The sequence below is a fragment of the Cyrtonyx montezumae genome, unplaced genomic scaffold, assembly GCF_038088225.1.
Source record: "Cyrtonyx montezumae isolate F1298 unplaced genomic scaffold, pur_monq_1.0 scaffold_13, whole genome shotgun sequence".
NCBI lineage: Eukaryota > Metazoa > Chordata > Aves > Galliformes > Odontophoridae > Cyrtonyx > Cyrtonyx montezumae.
Window position 1 is genome coordinate 11,744,453 of NW_027071859.1, and position 19,603 is coordinate 11,764,055.

Sequence of the window (19,603 nt, forward strand, 5' to 3'; positions counted from 1 at the left end):
ATCTCTTTGTTTTGAATGAATATTTTGTGATAGGTAGCTAATCTGCAATTTAGACAAATGGATTCATCTGTGAAGTTCCAGTAACTGAAGTTCAGAACTCTTGGTTAATGTTCAAGAAAAGAAGTAAATGATCCCCTACTGAATTTTTCTTATCTATTCAGCTAATGTCAAACACTAGTTTACAAGTTGGTGTTAAAAGAAAATATGGCCTTATCTGATTTGATACGTTTATTCTGTTAATTAAGAAACAGAAGGTAGGATATTGTTTTCTCTGTATTTTTGTTAGATATATTTCACATTCCTACATGACATGTTAATAGAACCGCAGAATTTGGTAGTTAAATGAATGCTGAACAATCAAGAGAGGTAGTTATCCAGACAGTTTTTGATTACACAGATTAATGCTTCAGGTGAGATGACCTTCAAAAAGCACCCATGTGAAAGGAAAATCGTAGTACTGTTTAAAAATTCTGTTAAATTTCTGGGATATCCTTGATAAACCAGTCAAACGTAGACATGAGGAATTACATCTTTCAGAAGCACGCTGCTATGTCAGTTCATTTTTGTGTGTGTGTGTTGGTATCTGTTTTTCTAGTGTCACTCCACCTTTACTCATTTGGTCACCTTTTCACATGCAGCAAAGTAGTAAAAGACTCAGTCACATTCATTAGAAAAATAAAAGGGTGGGGAAGATGACTGGATGTTAATTTTAGCTAGCAGAGGAATGTGTTTTTCTAGGTTTTGCTAATGAAAGTTGTACATATGTCAACAGAGTACCCATGGCCTTTCTTTCAGGCTGTTCTACCCATTCTTGCTTGACATTTCTTGCATGTTTCTAGATGATCCTCTTTTCCTCTACTGTTCCGTGGTACAAAAAGGGATACTAAGTATTGTAAAGGATGAATGTGGATTCCTATTGAGTAAAGATAAGTAAAATGATATTGTGGTGTTCAATTACCAGAAAATGTGTGAAAGCCACCCTCAGAGCATCTACTAATCCTCTTAGTCAGGCTTCACATACATCAAAGAGGGCCTTAATATTTAATTATGCTCTAGGTGCTCTAAGTAGTGGTGCCACAAATCAATGTGCTTCTGGGAAACAGGCCAGCTCTTACAAAATTAAAAATACACTTCATGGAAGCAGCTACCTATCAAACAGTCAGAAACACAGCAATTTCCAGTTCTCTAATGATAAGTTAACAAAATTAAAAATTCAGTGGTCCTCATTTTTCAAAGGCTTGAGAGTCTTTAATTCACATTCCAGTTGCAACCCACCCTCCTGGAGGGAGGAGGCATGTGTTGTTTTAATCCCCTTGATGAATTTTATCTGAGCTCTTCAGGTTGTGTAATTTTCTAGTTAACTGACGCATGAAAAATATGGGTCAAAATACTGTCTTTTTTATATATTACAAAAAAATGGGGGGAGGAGGAGGAAAATGTAGGTTAAGATGTTTACATCAAAGTTTAGCTTTATTCATCTAAGATGAGAAATTGTTTTCATATAATATAAAAAAAAATCTACTTTATAATGACATGCAGCAAGAGAAAATAGCAAGCACTGTGTGTGTACTTAGTCATTCTGTGCAGTGACCAGTTAGGGAGAGTAAGTTACAGTAATAAGAGAGATTTTCCCCAGGAAGTTGATGGCATTAGCAAAGGTTCCCTAGCTAAAGCAAGTGTTAGTTTAAGACAAGAAGTTAACAATTGGGAGGCTTCTATAATACACACCTTCTTTTCAAAGGATTGCTTAATTATTATGCAAATTGAAAATGTAATTACTGTTTGCATGCTACTTAAATGCAAATAGCTTTGTCATTTAGAGAAGGTAATCTCATTTAGTCTTGCCCTTCACATTATTATATCACTGCCATTTTTTCCATGATCTTGCAGGCTTGGAGAGCCACTGAGGGCTAGATGTTTTTAAAAATGGGGAAGAATTTCTAATACATATTCAAGATAGCAATTTTAGGACTCTTTATCTCTTATTTTTACAAGGTAGCTTTGGAAAAAGACTAGATTAATTTGTATTTCATCCGTATGTTCCCAGTCCTACCTTTGCCATTTAATGATACAGGCAGTTGGTGTACGTTAGATACAATTTTTTGCATCAACCTTTCTAATGTTGTCTACATTAACATAATGACTTCCAGAGAACTTGTATATGGCTGTCAGACTTCCTTGTTTTGTATCTGTCTCTCTTCCCTAGTGTATGGGGAAATATGCATCTGTTTACATAGAACTCAATGACTTAATAGATAAAAACTTGAAGAGAAGTAGTAGATCTTCAGTGTTAACCCATTGCATGTACTTTTGTCAACTATGTTTGAACACAAGTGTATGGAAAGCAGCCTGAGATGTAAGAATTCCCAAGTCATTTTGCTGAAGGAATTTATCAACTTTCAGATAACTGTGACCCGCATTTAACTTGATCTGGTATAAAATGCAGGTGAAAAAAACAGTATTTGTTTAATCCTTAGCTGTCGTTATTTGTGAAACATGCTTAATTAGAGGAAGAATTTATAATCCTATCATCATTGAGTAAATTTATTAATATCTTTATAATTCTGGAGACATTGTTTCCCTATTAGAAATGCATTAGAAAAAGGTTTAATAAATTAACTTCGAGTTTTAATTAATATTTTAAATTAATTTCCATTTCTTGAAGATGCCATTTTTCCACATAACGACATGTGAAATGTTTTTTTAGGGGAACATAAACTGTGGTGCATATGATTGATTAAATGCAAATTAATCCTTTTCCATTAACTGCACAAATAAAATGGGTGAGACAAAGTGAAGAGATAAACACTATTACTTGAGTGAACGTGAGTTTCCTATACAAGCTTTGAATAGAATGATACTCTGGCTGCTACCGTTGCTTTAGAGGAGGATAAACAGGCTCTGGAGTTGGTTCTTGTAGGATAATTCACCTTCTTTAATAGTCCTTTAGTAATGAAGGTATAAGTGGAAAATGGTTTTAAAAAGCATGGTGTGCTTTTATCTCAGTTTCACAATAATTAAGAGCTCATTAGTGACATTTCTTATTATGTTGCAGAGAACTTTGTGTGTGAACTCTAATCAAGTCTTAAGTTGTCACTTGCTAAATTTGTGGCATCGAAGGCAGAAAATACTAGCTTCAGTACTGGAATACTGGGAGATTTTTTTCCTCTTTGTATTTTTATATGTAATATTATCCTATTTTTATAAGATAGAAAAATTCATAAAATCAAAGCCCACTAATCTGTGTACACTTTTTTCTTTTTTTTCTGTTCCTTATTCAGTCTAAGTGAACCGTTCCAGTCCTGTCATTTTATCCAAAATGTTTTCTGTGTCTGTGACTATTCTCTTCATCCTATCCTAATGTGATATGTAGTATACCTCCTGAAACTAGGTGATTTCTAGAGGTCCCTTCCAACCCCTACAATTCTTTGATTTCTGTGAATGTGATGTCTTTGTGGAAATTAATAATACATACTTATGTATCCAACATCATAATTGCACTTTTGACTTCAGCTGTACATTAATCAGAAATCATGCATGGAATTTCATTCAGTTTCATGTTCATGTTTTGATCAGCACTCTCTTAAAGGCATCAATTAATTTATGTAAGCAAGGAAGCAGTCATAAAACTATCAGAAATTCTGCTCTTTACCATTAGATCCTAAACTTTTTCTTCCTGCTAGCAGATAAAGTTCTTCAGTGGCTTTCATTCAGATATGTTAAGTGTTATGAGGTATGAATTGTAAACCTATTTCTATTTAGGTGTTATTTTATCAATATTTTAAATTAATACATTAAAAACTGTTGATGTCACATTTTTTTCAGACACTCCTGTTCTGTCAAACATCTAGATGGTTGACTACATTTTGGTCTGTGTACTGTCATCTGAGGAGCCCCTACTCAGCTGTTCATTAAATAGTGCTTGATAGGCATTTCTAGTAGTTAATATTTATTAGAAGTGTGAAACTTTTTTTTTTTAAGTAACTACTTCATATTTGCCCTCTCTGATAAATTATGTATGTCAGCACTCATCCTTTTTGTTATTTAAAATGTAAATTTGTCTGACACGTATGTAGCTAATAGGACTTATTTCTGAAAATTCCAGTTTTGGGTAGGTATCATCACAACATTCCACATTCTTATGCCATTTCCATGGGTTTTTTTCCTTCAGCATTATAAATCTAAATATGCTGCTCCTGTTCCTACTCAAGAGCTTACCTATAACTACAGCGACTGCTGTGACCATGACTACATCAAATTGAAAAGCACCAGTTGCAGTGCTTACGTAACTTCATCTTGTATGACAGTTTTATGGTGCTATCTACTGTTTCAAATTAGTTCTGTGTCTGTAACAGACATACTTGTTTATTTCAAATTGTACAGCTTAATTTTCTGGTATCCTCCCACTTGTCACATTAAGTGCTCTTGGTCCAATAAATATGGTTAAATGATAGAAGAATCTTGCATTACTCTATTTATTTGATACTGACTCCAACTTAATGCCATATTTCAGTGTCAACAACCTGCTATTCCTTAGGGTGGGTGTTTTAGTTTAATGTTACTCTTTTGAAAAATATTAACTTGTCAGTTTAGGCTATAGGCAGGACAGTATTTTGAAAGCATTACTTTTGACAAGTTTTTGTTTACATGGAAAGAGTTGTAAAATACTTTTTCCTCTATTAGCAAGAATTACAGACTGATTTATCAAGTCAGAAGTTATGCATGCAGTTGAAAACTGGGAACTTGTGCATGCACTGCTTCTTAATGGTAGTGATAATCAGAAAATGTAAACTGAAGAGGCACTTGCACAATGGGGAAAAATGGCTGATGCTAATTTAGTGACTTAAATTTAAAAGCAATATTTAAAGATTAAAATCTTATTATTATCAGACTGCATCTCCTATCTATCACCTTTTATGTTTTAAATGAAGAGTATCTTTATACCTAGGTTATGAAGATGAAACAGTGATTTCACTGGTGCATACAACTAAAGACTTACATCTTTATAACTCCCTTGTGTTATGTAGTTAACCTTAGCCAAGCTATATGCAGACTTCACTTTTACATATTAACTGGCACCTAGTCAATGCATATTTTAAATCATATGTATGTTAATCATGTCTCATTCAATGTTAGCTAGCGAGATACATACATCTTTTCATATTTTTTTCATTGTTCATCCATATCTTTCTTTCTCTCTCCTTTCTCTTGATATTTATGTAGTTTTCAGAGGTTTTCTTTCTACTGAAATGTATTTGCAGATTATGACACAATCTTCTATAGAATATAAATGAATGGATTTTATTTACTACACAAGTTATACATTTTCATGCATCAAGCAGTACACTTGTGTTTACTGAATCTATATGCATTTCTTGGGAGTTAGTGATCTGCATATCAAACAGATAAGGAATTAAAACAGTGTATAAATCCATTTGTCAGAAAAAGGTTTCTGGATATTTCTGATGTCTGACAGGAAAGTGCAGATGAAGCAAAGACGTGTACATTAAATCCTTGATGCAGAAAAAATTGCACTCATTGACATTCGTTAATGCTTGCTGAATTTCAGATGCCATTTTGTCAGACTACCTTATTCTTCTTCTGCCATCTGCCACATGGCAAGAAAATGTAATTGGATGTTGGTGGGAAGGTCCAACCTCTACTGCCATACCACCAGCATCTGCTTCTGACATTGTGGACCAATGAAATAGGAGACATTACTTTTGGTACTGTCCTTACAGAAACGTGAACCTGATGCAGATTGTAAGGTATCTAATTTCAACTCTGTTTTGCTTTTCAGTTCAAGGGAAGAGAATTACAAGCCCTGTTTTTTCTTTCCCTCAGTTGATAATTGTTATTAACAACGTCTGAAATTGTGGCTAAGTCAGCACTGAAATGCTAAATTAGAGTTCAATAGCATTGAATTTGGTCGTATATGATAAAAATCAAAAGAACCAGAGAGTGAATTAAATGTCTTTAGAGCAAACAAACAAGGAGCTCCTGGGCTGTTCACTTCGTATGGGGTAAGATGTTCGCCTAAGTCATACCTTTTACTGGCTGATCTCAGTGGGCATATTGTTCAAATTAGCCCTCAACTGTTGAGCAAGGTGTTTGCAAATTAGACTCTTCCATTAGCTCCCCAGTGTCTGTTTGGAGGCAGACAATAACCAGTATTGTGATTGCAGAGCTTTGCAGTTGACCCTCAGATGCTGAGCAAGGGCTTGGAGTAAGATGGTAATACTGAAAGACTGGGGAGGTGAATGCAGGGTGGGCACACTGTCACAGTGACAAGTGCATAAAGCAGTCAGTGAAGGTAGAGGTCAGGGTCCAGTCTAGCCTTTTCTAAATAGCACAGGGGCCAAAAAACAGAAATGAAATAACAAGAGGAAGCATGCATTTGAAACTTAATTCAGTAGTGTCCTAATCTCTGGGTAATCAGAGGAGGTTAATCAGTACTAGGAGGAAGAAGCAGCTTTATGTGTTGACATGCGCTGTATTGAAATATTTCTCACAGGTAGGTGAAGATAATTTACCAGGAAAATATTTAAATGAAAGCTACAGGGCTTGTTAACAAATTAAACTTGTTTACTGAAATTAAAAAAAAAAAACCAGCCTGTGTTTTAGGAAGCATTCTTGCTTAAACAGGTGATTTTAGTGCAAAATTATTGAGTAAAATTATGCGTAGTTAGTGTGTTGTTAATTTAAATGTTACATACAGATTGAGGTGAAATAGTAGGAAGTACTTCCCTGCTTTTCCTCCTCTGAGGGTCCTCTGATTTACAGTGGCATGAAAAACAGTTGACTAGTTTATTCTTTTTTTTGCCTCTTAAACTCTTCTATCTGACTATGTACAAGGTCTTCTTCTAACCTGACTTTAATCAGCTAGTGCAAGGTGTCCATACTCATGCTTGCAGCTGTTTTCTTGATTTCTCTTGCACACTGGTAGACAGGAAGGACGAATAACATGGTGGATGATTCTTTACCTCTTACTACTTTTCTCAGCCTGATTCTGTCTCTGAAGATTTCACTCTCAATCATAGCCTAAAAGATTTCTTTTTAAAGACCCTGGCTTAGAAATAATGAAATGCTGATAGTCTGCTGGAGGCAGCATCACTTATGGTTTTGCCCTTAAAAGCATTTACTGCTGCCTTGGGATACGAAGGTTTAGAGTAAGATGTTTCAGTATGTGCTTGTTTTGTTTTACAAGTGTCTACCATGATGGTTGATAGGGGATGTCTCTCATCTTCGCTCTGAAGCAAGTGAAATAAAGAATAGCCTTTAAAAGCTCCTCATCATACCTTGCAGGGACAGTAGTTCTCTGATTTCAGGAAGAGTTGTACAATTCTGTCTATTTTTTACTGGCAACTTTTAACATTTGTTTTCATATTCATATACTTATATGATCCTTATTATACTTATATTATACTTATATTATGCAGATATATAGTATCTATATTCATATAGCGAGTGTATCAGTGTCTCTCTCTATATATATATAATATATACACTTTAAAATATCTGTTTAACTTGGTAACTTCATGTAATAGAATCTTAGAACAGTTTGGGTTGGAAGGGACCTTAAAGAGCATCTGGTTCCAACCTCCCTGCCATGGGCAGGGTTGCCAGCATCTAGATCAGGTTGCCCAGGTCTGTATCCAGGCTGGCCTTGAATGCCTCCAGGGATGGGTCAACAGTGCAGAGATGCTAATTGTTACAGAATTCTACCAGATAGTTATCTGTCAGTGCTTATGAATCGTATTAAGTCCTGCCTGGTGATTGGAAGCAAGCTGGAAGCAAACATCAGCATTCCTGATACTGAATCCAAGTAAAATATTTTATGACAGATCTGCTTATTATCTTAAGATGCAGTATAGATGAAGTCTGTACCTCTAGAGCCTGTAGTGGAGTGCATAAATAAAAACTTAATGCATTTTACATGGGAGTCCAAACAAATTGAGGATATGTTGTAGCAGTAAGGGACTTCTCAAATGCATGTTTAATGTTTCTATTTTTAATCCCATTTTAATTCAGACCTAGACTACAGTGATGAACACAAATGTATTTTGAGATATTTACAATCTGGTGGATGTAGTAAAATGAAGTTTATAATCGTGTAAATCAGAAGGTTGTTAGTTGCGGCTCTTGGAAGCCATGAATATCTTAGCTTTTAATACAGGGAGCTGATTGTAAGCACGAATGTAGCTTTTCTCAATATGCAAATACTTACTATGAAGGACAATATTTTCCTGATTTTTACAGTTCAGTTAATTCCTTAGAACGTTGGTACTAGATAAAGTCTACTGATAAAAACCATAGCTTCATGATGCTTAAGGAGAAAAAAATGTGATATGTTGAGCAGAATTTGTTGGGAAGAATGAGGTGAAGGTATGTGTGCTTCAGTTTTCCTGTCCACCCTTCTTGTATGTAAACAGGCAAAACTTTTTGGTTTAACTTGTGAAAGAAGATTGGATTGAGTAACTAGTTTGGCACGTCTTTTTATTAGCACTTCCACTTTCTTAAACAAAACAGTCTCTAGGTCACCAGCCACGTTGGCTGGTGTCAGTTCAAATAATATAGTTTAAGCAATAAAGCATTTTACAACTCTATCAGATGCCTGTCCTTTAGGATTAGGAGAACAATATACAGTGGATAGTTATGTCTCCAGGATGCAATTTAGATACAGCAAAATAGCACTGTTGCTGTAAATACTGATTTAAACCAACTTCAATTTCAAAAGTGAGATAGTGTACTGAACTAAACAACTGAACCTGTGGAGTGCCATGCCAGGAGTTATCTTTATCAGTCATGTGTGGTGTCCCACAGCTTTATTTAACCTTATCATTCTTCGGTGTATCATCATAAGTTTCTCAAAGCTGGTAGAACAAACTTTTAAGGTAACTTTTCATATTTACACACTTTCACGAGTCACGCACAATGAATCTCTACAAAGCAATTATAAATCTTTGGAAACTGATGAAGCAGAACTTCTGGCGTTGAAAGGGGCAAAAGTTTCAACATGTTGAACATCTGATACATTGAATCTGTAAGGGAAGAAAGAAAGCTAGATGAGTCTGAGAAAGAATTTCCTCAGGCAGAATCCTGCAACGTATTTAGAGGAGGTATTTTAAGTTCATATTCTTTTTCTTTCCAGTACTGGATATAAGAAATGTGCATTCCAGGATTACTCAGTATGCCTGAAGTCAGATAAAGAGTATGTTTTTGCCAGGTTGTCTACTGAAGAAGAGACAAGTACCCCAACAATCAAAATCCACTTTTTTTGTTACTATTATTTTTTTTAGCAGTAAAAGCACTCATACCAATATACTTCACATTTTATGTATTAAAAAAAGTGGTTTAAAAGCTTGTATGAAGCTTCTCTTATAAAATGTCCTAGTAGCAAGGTGATTTCAGAGCTAAGATATCATGGCCAGCTCTGATAAATAACTGGAATCCAGCAGAAATTACATATAGATTGATAGATACAGATATAGACAGATAGATATAATCATTGTGAAGTGCTTTCTTAAAGTTTGCAGACTAAGTTAGAGTAAGACTTTCCCTGTGGGAGAATGGATGATTGTGCATACACTATCTCAAATCTCATGAATCTGCTATTCATAGTAAGAGTATAACCACGTGACAAAAAATAGTGGTTTTAATGACTAAAGCTTCATGTGGTGTATTGTGTGAGTATGCTCGGAGATTCAAAAAATAATAGAATCATAGAATAATCTTGGGTTGAAAGGGACATTAAAGAGCAACCAGTACCAACCCCCTTCCATGGGCATGGTTATAAGCCACTAGGTCAGACTGCCCAGGGCCCATCCAGCCAGGTCTTGTACACTTCCTGGTACGGATCATTAACAGGTTCATTGGGCAGCTTGCCTTTGGGCAGCCTCACCACTTTCTGAGTAAAGAATTTCCTCCTAACAGCTAATCTCAATCTCTTCTCTTTTAGTTTAAAACCACTCCTTCTTGTCCTATCACTATATTACCTTGTGAAAAGTTGGTCTGGTAGGATCTAGTGCAGTTCTAAGCAATGGTTGCATATTGTGTGTTGTTTGGATAGCCTGAATTTTCCTTTAATTTCCTGTTTTTCTGTTTTTTGTTGTTGTTTATTTGTTGTTTTTTTAAGAAATATTAGCATTGTGCAGATGTTTGTTTTCTTGATTTTAAGCATATGTAGTCCCTTGTTAATAGTAAGAGTCTCTATGTTAATCGTTTAACATAAGGCTCAATTTTATTTAATCTGTATTTCTTTTTATAAGGTATCACAAGCATTGTTTATAAAATTAATACCCCTAATTGACTTTCCCTTTGTGGAGAATATTTGTGCAGCTTTTTAAAACATAAACCTGGCTGTGTTATTTTGCCAAAGAGAAGGCACAAAACTGGGGGGAGTCAAGGTGTAGTAATGGAAAAATCTGTTCTTAAACCTGAAAGCCCTGCCTCCTTTTCCACTCATTTCTTTTTTATATTCTTTATGGATTATCTGAATTTCAAGTGTGCTCTTTGCTACCTTGCTGTAGATGTCATTAATCTGTTTAGTGACAGATTCTTCTTTCCAGGCCCCTGTATTACAAGGGGCCTGAGCCTTTCATTGTAGGTTATCTGTATGTAACCTTTGAATGTTGTAGATTTTTTTTAATTGAAAAGTCGGGGGATAGGTTTTATAGTATACTATTACCGTGGTTTTGAAAATGACTGTACTGCTAGAAATGCAGTGTGTTGTTCTGTTACAGGCTCTAGAGTCATCTGAATTGCTCATTCAGAATCACTGAAAAGAGAAAATTCCAGTTTAAATGGAATTTTTAATATCTACTGTTTTGCTGTGTTATTACAAGGTGACAGGCTTAACTGTAACCTTGGCAACTTCATTTCAGCAAGCTCTTGCTCTTTTAAGATGAAATTTCTGTCTTTTAACACAGAGCATGCTCTCTCGGTTGTATAAGTGACTGCTTCCTCTGTTCCTCTGTTGTGCCTGTGTATATACATAGCTTGCTCCAAAAGTAGTACCTCCTGTTTATTTCTGTGGAAACTACAGCAGGTACAAATAGCACAGTAGCACTATTTAGTAGAGCAGATTTTCAGCTACATAATACCATTTTTCAGCACAGTCATCTCCATTAGCTATGAGTTTTTGCCAGTGACCATCAAGAGCCCACGTGTCTCACTTGTAAGAATCGACACCAGTGGAGGTGACCACTGATTCTGTTATCACTGCTGAAACTCACCACCCATCACCTCACTGTGCTCACATCCCCTGCTTGATCTCAGTAAGTGTTCAGCAAGCATTGATGAATGTCAGTGGGTGCCATTTTTTTTCTGCATGGAGGAATTCAGTGGCACAGCTTTGCTTCATCTATACTTCCATGTCAGACACCATGATGCTAGACCGCCCCTCTGCCTGGCAACAAAATGTAATGGATTATTGATGAGAAGGTTCTACCTCTGTTGCCATACCACCAACATCCATCAACTTAATAAAATAGGAGGCATTGCTTTCAGAGCAGCCCCATATATGTTTATTTTTATATAATTATTCATGTAAAAAAGTCAACGCTCATTTCAGTGCAGTGCTTCAAAATGTTGTTTTCTTGTAGCAAGAAACTGTATATTTTTGTGGTTTGATTGTTATTTTTATTTCTGGAAAACCATAAGGAAAGAAATAGAGACTGGTTAATGTATCCTGTCGTTCAAAGTTGAAAGCTATATGGAAAATATTTAGGGGAAATGCCTTGATTGACTTTATAGCAGATGATATCTGTGCTTTAATGTTTTATTGTTTTCTGTGTTTCTGGTATGTAGTGTTGATCTCTTGCTTACTAGGATGTTTCTAGCCATTCTGGTGGGCAGATCATATAGATTTAAGTTATCTAGATTGTAAAGGCTTCTGCAGAAATTAAATACAGCTGCTTTAGAGAAGGTACAATTCACATGTAATGTGAAATGTGAATACAGTCATTGCAGAATTAGCAAGTATTTGATGATGTTTTCAATTAAGGAATACTTTTTGAAAGTATTCCTTATATATTGGACTGTATGAAATTGTTGCAAATGCTCATGTACTCTTGATGTCAAAACGTAGATTTACACCTGACTTCTAGCTTATCTTTTACAAGTATATATATTTATTAGTAATCACTTTGTCAAGTGAGTGAAGTCATGCAGATGTATGTGGAGTATAGGAGTGACTAATATGTGTACCAGAAGCACAAGATATCTTGAAGAAGTCTTTTTTGTTGTTTGAAGGTAAGCACACTTGTCATCTGTCCTTCAGTACTTACATTTTTACTCTTTCATTAACCTTGCATTTTCTTTATCCTCAGTGCTGAATTCTAGATCACATTCAGTCTTTAAGCACACACACTTGCTGCTCTCTTTGTTGCTGCCTTCTAAATCTCACCTGTTTCACAGTAAATGGAAGTGGTGCACATTTAAAACATCTTCTGAAAAGTGAATTATGAGTAGTTCTTTCTTAAAGTGAACAGTGTTTCAGGTTTTATTACTTTAAGTGAGAAACGTAGGTGCCTCTAAAGAAGCCAGTGTAGGAAAAGTGTAAGTGCACACCATGTTTGAGAAATGAGTTTTTCTAATTTCTTTGATCACATTAATATGTGTTGTTAAAAGCAGTTATGTTGCAAGGATCCAGCTGTCCAAAGCACTACATTTTAATGTTACATTTTTCCTGAATTCATCTAAACGGGTCCATAAAGGTGCAGTATTATGCCAAATTATGGGAATTCAGTTCATGTTGAATAGGATATGCAATCCACTATGATCTACTCTCTGCTGCCAATGACTCTGTTTCTGGCAGTTCGTCTCATCTTTTAATACTGATACTTTCTGTGCCATTTTTTTTCATTCTTGTGTCTGTCATTGTAGAGATTTCACATTGTCTATGTTCTGAAGTAACATGCTACTTGCTCAATATCCTAAAATATAGTGGACCATCAGTAATCCTTAGATTAGACTTAGAGCTGCTTGTCTGAAAAATAAATTTGAAGACAGATGAAGCCAAGTGAAAGATTCTGTTGTCTAGTTAGTAAGTAATTTGCTAATAATTTTTGACCCATTAAAATTGGGATGTCTTTCGTCTCTTTTATTATTTCCTGTTCTCCCTTTTCTTTTCAGCCTTGTGATTTAAATATGGAATATAGTCATGTTTCAGCTGAGGAAGTATAAATGGAACTTAGGGATACTATAATTGGGTAACGTATGTCTGCTGTCTAAAACATTTTAGTATGCAGTACTTTCAGACATACCCTGGAGAGAGAAGTTTTCAATGCTAAATATTTTAAAGTCATAAGTTTATGTAGGCAACTCAATAAATGCATCAGTAATCTTTGTTTTCCAACTTCTTTTGAAAAACCTTGTCCTTGATATATCAGAGACACTTTGAGAAGATGGGGATAAAAACTTTAATCTTTTAAAGTAGCTGTAGAACTAAAGGAAACTTCACCCGTGTTTGAAGTCTTAGAAATACTTGGGCTAAAACAAAAATTTTAACATTTAATGCTATGTTTCTTCAGCTGAATTATAAGATAAAACTGAAGTGGTTCATGTCCTGTAAGTTTTCTAAGTTGGGAAGAAAAAATCAGAGTTAGAATGTATTATTAGCAGAAAGAAAGCGACCTTCTTACTGAAACAAACTATAAGAACTTCTGTGTGTCAGGCAGACAATAGCTATTCCATTTGTGAAAGCCACAAAGGTGTGGTATCCAAACTTTGAAATATAACCTGCTTCTCATTTAGTAGCAAGTTGGTTCTCATTTACAGAAACCTTTCTTCAACACCAAGACCTTTAAACCTGCACATTTTTTTTATATCGTGCAAACTACAGGCAGTAATTATCTGTAATAGAACCTGTTATCAGCTGAAGAGAATTCTGACAGCAGCTGCATATTTTGAGTGTAGATGGACACTTTTCCTGAGATGAGAGAGTTGTCTGGAGGCTGGATGATGGAGTTTTCGTCTTTCTTAAGCTAAAATATCTATACAGATGAGTTTCTCAGTGCTTCTCAGCAAAAGTTCTTCATTGGGAAAATCAATTTAAATTAATCTTCCTATACTCCTTCTTCTGAGACTAGAGAATAGATGATGCAAACTCAAATAAAACCATTGAATTCTCACAAATAAGTGAGAGTAATATATATTACAGAAGTACTGGACATGCACATTACAGAAAACTATGCATATATATAGAGAGAAAGGAATTTAAATTTAAAGAATTTTTTTTACAGAGATGTAAGACTCTGAGAGCTAATCAATGAATCTGTTTTAGAGGTATGATTTTAAGAATGTGTGCCTAAATTGTGTCTTGTTATTTGCTTTCCTGTATTACTTGCATGTTACTGAAAATGAGAGGTGAGAAAAATGGATTTCTATAAAGCCTTTGCAGGCTGTGTTCCTTCATTGCTTTACAATGTTGATGTTCTTCACAGATAGCTCATTGCTTTAGAAACATTGATTTTTAAAATGTTTTTCAGGTAGAGATAGCAGATATTGAAAGTGAAGAAAATAGGTGTGATCTCTTCCTGAGACTTTTGGAATCTAGTCACAGACCGTCTGAGTTTGAACACTTGGTTTTACTCCTTCAAGCTTGGCCACCTATGGGAATGAGCAGCAGGTGAGCATTTCTTCAAACAAAAGAAGTCCTAAATTTTGTTGCTTGTTAGCTTTCAGTCAGAGAATTAAAAAATGGTGAAGAGTAGTATGACCCTTTGAAATATCATTTTTGGGAAAAATTGATGGTTTATTTAAAGCAGAATTTAACTAGTTTCTAGTGGAAAGTGTAAGTATGCATCTTAGTGGAAAAAGAATAATTTTATTGCCTCAACTATTGCACTGGAGACTTCTTCAAGTGCTTGAACTTAGATACATACATGTTACTTTTGGCAATACATTAAAAATCCATGAAAAAAAACCAGGAAGTTCAGAATTTTTCTTCTCCTCAAAGTTATGCACTCCAGAAAAGTTTTGAAAGCTAATGTTCAGATCTGACAGGCTGCAGAATGTCTGTGAGAATAGTGATACCAAGCAGTACTACCTTCTCTCTTTATTTGTTATGTTACTTTTTTATCTCTGAAAAAAATATCCGTAAGTAAGGAATTTATACTAGGGCAGACATAGCGGGGAGATACAAACCCAATTCAAGTGATAATTATTTGAAATTTCATCATTGCACCTATCAGAATGGGTATTTATTAAAAAAGTTCATTTGAAACATCTAAAATGTAATTTTTGCTGCTCCTTTTTATAATTGATGCCGACTTCTAAGATACAAGAATTTGCATGTTCCTATGTTAAGACGTAGAGGCAATAGTCACATATATCTTTCAGGGACAGCAATAATGCTAGAATACTTTCTGTCTAGTCAGCATAATGTGCCATGTTTCACCTGGCCATAGTTAGATTAGAGATTTTAAATAAATCTCTTTCTTTGAATAACTTTGGGGCATCAATCACATCCTGTTTCAGTGTGGCTACTACACTCCTCAAAGCCTTTATATATACTGATTTGTCAGAAAAGTTCAGACTTACCTGCTTTTCAGTGGTAATTCTCTGTATTTGGAGAGAACTGGTCCATTAGAAACAAATCTGGCAAGGTTACTTACCTTCTAGCCTGAATTTTGTTTGCAATTTATGGATGCCTTTGATAAATCATTTATGACAGTTTTATGAGCTAAAATGTCTCTTCCTTGCATTAAGAATTACTAGGACTCCTGCATATCTGTCACAAAATCATGGCCCAACTTTCCTTCTTTGTTTTGTTTTAATTGTATCTGAAAATTTTGATGCCTCCCAATATATAGGATCAGTCAAACTATGTTCAGTAGTGAAAAGTTGAAGGTTTGTAAAAGGAGAACTTTTATAAATAGATGTTCTTATCTACTAAGAAAAAATTTAAAAAAATATTTACATTTATCTCCCAATTGGTGTACTGTTCCTTCAGGCTCTCTGTCAAGTGGAAAAGAGGAAACAAACTAATGATTAAATATTATTTGTATTCGCAGCTAATAGTGCATTAAGTTTTAGAGGTTGGGGATACGTCTTAGTGCCAAGATCTGTTAAGTCTGAACACTGGTACAAAATATTAAGAACAAATGTATTATAAGCTATTTAGGGATTTAAGTAGTTATTGTAGCTCTTACACATTTAGTCACAGTTTTGTACAAATACAAATTTGTATAAGAGAACAGGGAAAATAAGCTTGTTAACTAATGTGTCTGTGATTCTTTGATTGTCATGCTGTTAAAAACAGTTGAGTTCAGAAGGGATCCCTGAAAGTTCCTCCTCTGCTCAAAGCAAGGTCAGCTAGAGCAGGCTGCCTATGGCCACTGCTTTTTTAGTCTTGAAAATCTCTAGGACAAACTTGCCAAGGGTCCACTCTGTTCCATTACCATTGTGACCTTTCACTAAGAAGTTTGAATTCTGGACCCAGTACTAATCTCTGTGATGCACTGCTGGTCACTTGTCTCCAAAAAGGACTTGTGCCACTCTTAACAACCAGATTTTGAGTCTGCTTCACTGTCTACTTATCTAGCCCATGCTTCATCAGTTTGCCCATGAAGATATGGTTGACTGTATTGAAACACTGATAAACACAGGAGTTTAATGTCAACTGTCATCCACCAAACCAGCCACTTAATTGTAGAAGGCTATCAGGTTGTTCGGGCATGACTGACCCTTTTTAAATTAATGCTGACTAATCTCACTCATCTTTGTGTCCTTCGTATGATTGGAAATACTTCTGAGATGTTCTTCATCTCCTTCCCCGGTATCTCCTTGCTGGGTATCAATGCAAGGCTGATCAGTCTATGTCTCAGCAGTTTTGAGGTACAAACTGCAAAGTTTGTGCTGCAATTAGATTTTCATTTTTATTTTTACCTTTGATGTAATTTTTTATCACTAAAACTCCAGTGTCTTAACTGCTTGGCTTTACCAGGAGCACTTGAAACCCTTCAGGAGAAGTTGTCCCCTTCTCTTTCACTGGTAGTAGCCACTGGTAGTAGCCACTAGTAGTAGTGTAGTAGCCATCTCATGGAGAACCTTTGTCTCATGATTCCATAATGTGATTTATGTGCAGAAATTACAAGTTTTCCTGGGCTCAGCACTAAAACCGCATTCGCTACTTACAAGAAAAGAAAGACTAGTTCAGATTTTCTATATTTCCTTGAGTTTGCCTGAAACTCCAGACAACCAAAAATTAAAAGAAATTTGATTAGTGAGCAAGCAATACTGTTAATACTATGGGGAACAAATTTATTTTTTTTAAAGGTGAGTGTGCAGGGTGTGGTTACAACTATTGTTTCATTATTTCATTCTGCTTGCTTGAAGGATGGGAAAGACCTTGCAATCTGTTCTGTTCATTGCATTAGCTGTGTTTTGCTTGCATAGAAGAAAATTGAGGGTGCATGTTTAAAAAGTGACTGATTCAGTTCTCTTGCCCACTCCCTATTTTCAATTTTGTTCTCTTTCTTTTTTTTTTTTTCAGTAGGAATGTTGTATCTCTACTTTCTTTATTCTTTATGTCATTGTTTTCTGATAATTCAGTGGTTGTTCAGTTTTCTTTCTCCTGCTAAAATTTTTCCCAATAGAAAAAAATGAGTCAAAGATTGAACATTTTGTTTTCCCATGGGGTCTCTGTTTTTGTGTTCCCATTGCTTTCCTCTCATAATCTCTTTTGTTTCTACCAATAAGACTGTGCTTTGTAAATCCTGTATCAGCAGGAATATGTACTGTGACTTAAAAGTCCTTTTTTCTAGCTCAGTACTAGTGCTTGAAAAAAAACATTAATGATGTTTTAATAGCAGTCAGCATAATCAAAGCTATAAGTAAATATCATTTTTAACTCCGCTTAGTTCTGTAGGCTCAGTTAAGTATGTTTTGGAGTTTCGTACGTACTTTGGGAAGTTCGTGTGTTTATCATGTTTAATGGATAAACATTAAACACATTACAAGGATTTAACCTAAGCTTAAATTTAAATTTAATCTGCAATTTTTTTTTAAATTATAAAATGTGTTTTTTCCACAGTAATAATATATTTGGTATATGGAAACATAATTGTACTGAAGTTTGTCTTTTATAATGGGTGTGCTGTCATCAAAATGAATTTGAGAGAACTGAAAACCTTAACGGTTAATAATGCTCCAGAAATGATGTTGTGTTCCCATGCTACCCTCAGTCCTGCCACCTCAAGTTTGATTGGTTTTAAGAAGTCAGACACAACACTTTTTTAAAGTATATATCTCATATCCTTCGGTATGAGAGAGTAATCATTTTATAAGCTCTTGTCAAGTAGATAGATCTTTGTAACTGTCTCCTTTTATACTCTACTGGGAATAATTTACATTTCAGTTTAATTATTTTGAATTTTATTAATTTTAATTATTTTACCTCATAAATGCTGGAATAATTCATGCCAGCTGAGAATCAGAGGCTGTGTTGTAGTTATGAGGCCCACCAGTGATCGAAAAATGAAATAAGCAAAACGAAGCAATAACTATAGCGACAACAAAGCCTTTGCTGCTTTCTGCCTTCATTTGAACTTTCTTTCCCTCTGTTGTAAGTGACAATCATTATCATGTAGTTATGCCTGCCTCTTTGGCAAGACTTCCAGCAATCTCTGCTCTTCTCTGGTGTCTTTTCATCTTGTATTACTCGTACTTCTCTCTTTAGTCTATAGCATATTTCATGTCAATAGTATTCAAGTATCTTTACCAGCATAGTTTTTATTTTCTTTTTTTTGTGTTTCTGCACCTGGGTTTCTGAAAAACAAACCTTGGTTGCTCAGGTGGAGTAAAACAGGATCTTTTAAATGAATGAATGGGTCTTTCAGCAATCCCATTTTTTAAATCGAGTTGTATTAAGAAATTGTTAAGCAGAGAAGGGAACTGAAAGCAATTATGCCAGCTGTTTAGCTCTACATATTAGAATAGTTTTTTGATCTTACCTGTTTGTTCCTTTTCTGTATCAGAAGGCCATTGTTGCTGGTAGTTTATTGGAGATATAATGATATGTGTATGAACAGGGGTATTTTATCTCTGAGTCAACAGAATTCTTAACATTTTGGTTTCAGTGAACAGGAAGTATAATTGAATAAAAATCTGAAAAATAAAACAGGCTTTATAAGGGCTCAGAAGGATGGAGAAGTAAAAGAACTGAAGTTTGGGTGTTTTAGTAGCATTTTCGATTTTTTTCTAAGGAAAATGTCTTCTCTGAGAAAGAACAGTCTGTCATTAACAGAAGAATACTTTTCATCTATATATATAGTTCTTATCGTATCGTATTGTGCCATGATGACTGAAGAACCAGTGGAGGTGTGTTAAAATATTGATATTTACACTCATGCTATGCATACATGCTTTACGGTCTCAGCATCTCATATTCAGAACTCATTTTAAGCACTTTGTAGTGTCTTGCAAAAAAAAAAATTAAAAAAAAAAAAGAAAAGTGAAGCGTAACAGTAGTTGAAGCTCTGCCTGGGCCCTTGGAGTACCTACATTCCAAAACAATTTTTTATCTTAGTTTTAAATATTAATAAGAAACCAAAAAAAGACCTGATTTCAGGGGAATCAGTAACTTAGTGCACTTTTTTTT

At 35.0% G+C, this 19,603-nt stretch overlaps 1 protein-coding gene across 1 annotated transcript in view; it reads left to right on the forward strand.

Moving 5' to 3' along the window:
• NBAS (NBAS subunit of NRZ tethering complex) overlaps nt 1-19,603 on the forward strand; it is a 156,911-nt gene that overhangs the window by 118,355 nt on the left and 18,953 nt on the right. The window contains exon 49 of the mRNA XM_065730695.1: nt 14,490-14,629. Coding sequence (XP_065586767.1) covers nt 14,490-14,629 — 140 coding nt within the window. The remainder of the gene's footprint in view (nt 1-14,489; nt 14,630-19,603) is intronic.